Genomic DNA, 4,757 nt, shown 5'->3' on the forward strand with positions numbered 1-4,757 from the left:
CCATCGAGAGGCCTTAGACAAGGGGACCCTCTCTCCCCTTATCTTTTTATTTTATGTACTGAGGTACTTGGGAATATGTTGGACTCAGCTGAGAAAAAGGGTTTTATCTTGGGTTTCCCATTTGCTAGGGGTTCTTTGCTGGTTAACCACCTTTTCGTTGCAGATGACAAACTTCTTTTTTGTAAAGCAAATGCCCTAGAGTGGAGTAGATTGCTCAAACTTCTAAATTCCTATGAGGTTGCTTCTGGACAGAGACTAAATTTGGAGAAATCATCCATTTTCTTCAGCAAAAACACTCCTGCAGTTGCTAAACAGGTCATTCTCTAGACAGCTAGGATGAAGGAAGCAAGTCACCTTGAGAAGTATCTAGGACTACCATTCTATGTGGGGAAAAACAAACTTGCCTCTTTTAGGCCTATTCTGGATTCCATTAGAAATCGAGTTCAAAATTGGAAGGTGAAATTCATCCCTAATGTAGGCAAATAAGTGCTTTTGAAGTCAATAGTGCAAGTTATCCCCACGTACTGCATGAGCATTTTTAAACTCCCTAAGGCTATAATCAAGGCTATTAACAGCCTAATGCAACAATTCTGGTGGGGTAGCATAGGGGACAGAACAAAAACTCAATGGCTGCCTTGGAATATGTGCTTGGAAAGAACAAAACAGTTGGATGGCTCGGATATAGGGACTTTGATCACTTCAACCGAGCACTCCTAGCCAAGCAAGGCTGGAGACTGCTTCAACAAACCAACTCTCTAGTGGCTAAAGTATTAAAAGCCAAGTACTTCCATAGATCTGACTTCCTGCATGCAAGATTTGGTAGCAATGCCTCTTATGTTTGGAGGAATTTATTGGAGGCCAGACCAATATTGGAAGAGGGATTGATATGGCGTATTGGGAATGGAAAGGAGGTCAACATCTGGAGGGACAAATGGATCCAGCAACCTACTTCATATAAGGTGCAGACTCCGCTGGATGAGGGATTGGCCCATTGGACAGTTGCGAACTTTATAGATGAGCAAACAAAAGCATGGAACATGCCCCTTTTGAAGAGTATTTTATGTGAAGAGGACATCAACAACATTTCTAGGATCCCTATCAGCTGAAGGGGTACCTCGGACCAACTAGCGTGGAGGTGCACTAAAGATGGATTGTTTACAGTGAAAAGTGCCTATCACCTCCTCAGGGACATGGCACAACTCTCTATAGGACAATCATCTAAGAGAGTGAATCATAAGGAGATATGGTCCTCTATTTGGAAGATTAAGGTCCCAAATGCAGTTAAAATGTTCTTGTGGAGAGCCTACCACGAATCCTTGCCAACAAACCTTAATCTTAGTAAAAGGAGAATTAGGGAATCTACTATTTGCCCTGTGTGCACTTTGGAGACTGAGTGTGTATTACACTCCTTATGGGCTTGTGAGTTAGTGCAGGATGTATGGGGTATTTGTTCCAGGAGTCTACAGAAAGTGCAAGTCAATTCCCAAACATTCAAAGATTTAGTGAGTCACCTCTTCTCAGTATTAAATGAGGAAGATTTAGAGTTTTTCGCTATCACCATATATCTAGTGTGGAAGAGAAGGAATGGGCTTGTGTTTGAAGAGAAATTTGAAGACCCGTCCAAGCTGGTTCACAATAGCCACTAGATGCTTAGAGATTTCAAGGCAGCTACTGAATGCTGCTCTTCCAAACAACTAGAGAGACCTCAAGTTTCAGATTGGACTCCTCCACCTGTGAATGGCTTTATGGTCAATTGGGATGCTGCTGTAGACAAAATAAGGTGCAAAATTGGAATAAGGGTGGTGGTGAGGAACTGAGAAGGCAAAGTGATTGCGACTCTAAGATCTCAAAGGAATTTGTTCCCAGATGCAAAGTTGGCTGAGGCAGTGGCTGCTCTCAAGGCTGTAATCTTTTGCAAACAACTACATCTACAAAACCTTTTTCTTGGAGGGGATGCACTCAGTGTGGTCCAAGACATTAACAGAGAGACAAGGGATTGGAGCACTATAGGATTAATACTCCAAGACATCAAAGCAGAAATTAGAAACTTTCCAACTTTGTCTTTTCATCATGTCTCTAGAATATCTAACTATATTGCCCATAGCTTAGCAAAGGATGATATAAAACTCTCTGAGGAGAGCATTTCTTTGGAGAGAGTCCCTCCTTGTATCCAACACTTGCTATAGTAAAGAGGAACAAGATTGACTATTCCAAAAAAAAAAAAATTTGAGTAGAACCTATTTTGCTAAAATATTGAGTGGGATCTGTGAGGTCAATTATTGCAAGTGTTCTTGCTAAAAAGTTCAATCTTCAAACTACCTAAAATAGCTAAAAGTAGAGCAACAATAAATAAAGAAAAGCTATGATTCGAGAGAACTTTTTTAGAGGTATTATTATTTTAAAATTTAATAAATGGTAAGATATAGTAAAAACAAATATGAAAAGAAAATTAATATAGGAAGTTGTTTTGAATTCTACAAGACTTAGGCCTCGTTTGGATGTTGAGATGAGATGATAAATTTGTAAATACTAATTAAATAATTTGTGAATAGTAGTGAAATAATTTGAGTTACGATATTTTATAGAGTTTTGAAAAATGAGAGAAACAAATGTTGAATATAAACATTATAAAGTTAAAATATTGTTATAATATGATTTTTTAATATAATTTTTGTTTTGAGATTTAGAAAAAGTTAATTTTTTTTTAAGTTTGAAAAATTTGTAATAATTAGATAATAATTTGATGAGAAAGTTAAATTTGAAATTCAAAATAGACAATACTAGGGTGCAGACCAAATGTGTACCCCAAATATACACACTAGTGCAAATGATTTTTGTTTTTGTTTTATCTTTTTATTTTAAGCATTTCTTAAACATCCTTAACCATTAAGGAAAAAAAATATAAATTCACTAAATAGTTAATTCCTTAACCATTAAGAAATATATATATATATATATATATATATATGAGTGAGCACATTTGTTAGTCATACTAGAATTTTTCATTGAAAAGTTTTTTTATCTTTGTAGTGTTTGAATATTGAAATGAGACCATTTTGCAATTCAAAAGTGACTTTAGTTTTAATTTTTATTCATGAAAAAAATGGAGAAATGACACCGTGATTGTTCTTAGGACTGTTCATCCGGGTTCCAACCCAGGAACTCGGGTATACCCAGACCGGAACCCGGGTTTCAAACCCGGGCCGGAACCCGGACCGGGTTAGACCCAGGCCGGAACCCGGACCGGGTTAGACTCAGGCCGGAACCCGGATGAATCCAGGTTTCTTGAAACCCAGATTCTGGGTTTCGTGTTAAAACCCAGATTTTTTTTTTTTTTTACATATAAACATATATTGTTTATATGATATTAATGTAGCATGAGAATGATTTTATAAAATCAAATCAAATCAAATCAAAATGCATGAGACATTCATGACGCAATCCACTACATATTACATTGTTTGAATTAATTTGCTAAGAATATTACAAAACAAATTCATTGCTTTAATCAAACTCCAATACACAACAATAAACTACAAAGCTTGGTCTTCGATTTTTTCATACTTCTTGTTCCATTATTTCCTGAAAGGTTTTTTCATCCTCATTAGTTTATGTACCTGTACAGCATGGATTCACTGTCTCATCATTGATGCTACTAAAGTCCTGAAACCATCACATGGAAGTATTATTAGATATTGTCAAACTAACAAATGATGCTAGCATTCATAAGCAGCACATTGTTATTCAATATTTGTATTACATGCTTAGGTACAAAAGTACGTACCTTGAAACTTCAATTGAGATGCATCAATAATATTGGATGCAGCTCTGAAAGCAGCCAAAACTGCAGCTTCTTCATCACTCGTGCTTTTAAATTCTTGAACATATAGAGTAACAAAGCATTAAGAAGTAAAAGACTACAGTACTCCATAGAATATGTGCCAAATGAAAGAAATAGAGAGAGTGTTGCATACCTCAAAAGCTGCACTTTTGATAACTTCAGTAGTATAATGTCAACAAATTATAAAATAAAAATATTCTAGGCTGCAAATAATGGACAATCACAGTGCATTTATATAAAGAAAACAATAACAATAGAAAGGCAATGTCTTGGCTTACTAAGCTTGTCCAAAATTATTCCATATCTAAAAATTTCCAAATGATTCCAACAATAGTTACATCTTCCATTGAGAAAACTGTTTGGGGAAACTATATTTGACAACAACATTAATTATAAGATAACTTCTTGCTCTCTCTGTTCAGAACTGACCAAGTAAATGTATTTAATTCACAAAGTATAAAACCTCCCGTTTTCTCAACCATAATTTTCTTTCTTGTTTTAATTGAGATTGTGTCCAATATATTGCAAGACAGAAAACAAAAGCTTTATGAAATATTAGCCTATCTTAAAATGATGTCCAATATATATCTAAACCATCAGCAGAGCAACAATATGTCAGTACTTGTGTTGTCTATCAAGTTAAAGAAGTATCATTTTTTTTATATCTAAACCTTCAGTCGAGCAGCTTGCTTTTCTGCCAATTGTTGTTCCAGCCTCGTAGTTGTCTCTCTTAGCTTCGACTCATCCTATTGAACAATATATCGTTAATGACTTAACCAAATAGAGTAAGATCCATATTTATTTAGTATATTGTATTTCTTTTCAAAGAAATATTCAGAACTTGAAACAAAAAAATAACCACCCCGACCCAACCATATACCACTTAAAAGGCTAAAACAAGGACTCATAACATAGT

The 4,757-nt window shown here is 35.5% G+C and overlaps 1 protein-coding gene across 1 annotated transcript; it reads left to right on the forward strand.

Annotated features, from left to right (window-relative positions):
- Positions 1 to 626: 626 nt before the first annotated feature.
- LOC108983895 (uncharacterized mitochondrial protein AtMg00310-like) lies at positions 627 to 1,106 on the forward strand. The gene has a single exon (XM_018955680.1). The coding sequence runs from the start codon at positions 627 to 629 to the stop codon at positions 1,104 to 1,106; it is 480 nt and encodes a 159-aa protein (XP_018811225.1).
- The last annotated feature ends 3,651 nt before the right edge of the window (positions 1,107 to 4,757 follow it).

This window comes from Juglans regia, chromosome 13 (genome assembly GCF_001411555.2).
Source record: "Juglans regia cultivar Chandler chromosome 13, Walnut 2.0, whole genome shotgun sequence".
Lineage (NCBI taxonomy): Eukaryota > Viridiplantae > Streptophyta > Magnoliopsida > Fagales > Juglandaceae > Juglans > Juglans regia.

Bases quoted from the DNA above. Each gene is read 5' to 3' on its own strand.
- LOC108983895 (XM_018955680.1), top strand. From the start codon at position 627: ATGGCTGCCTTGGAATATGTGCTTGGAAAGAACAAAACAGTTGGATGG.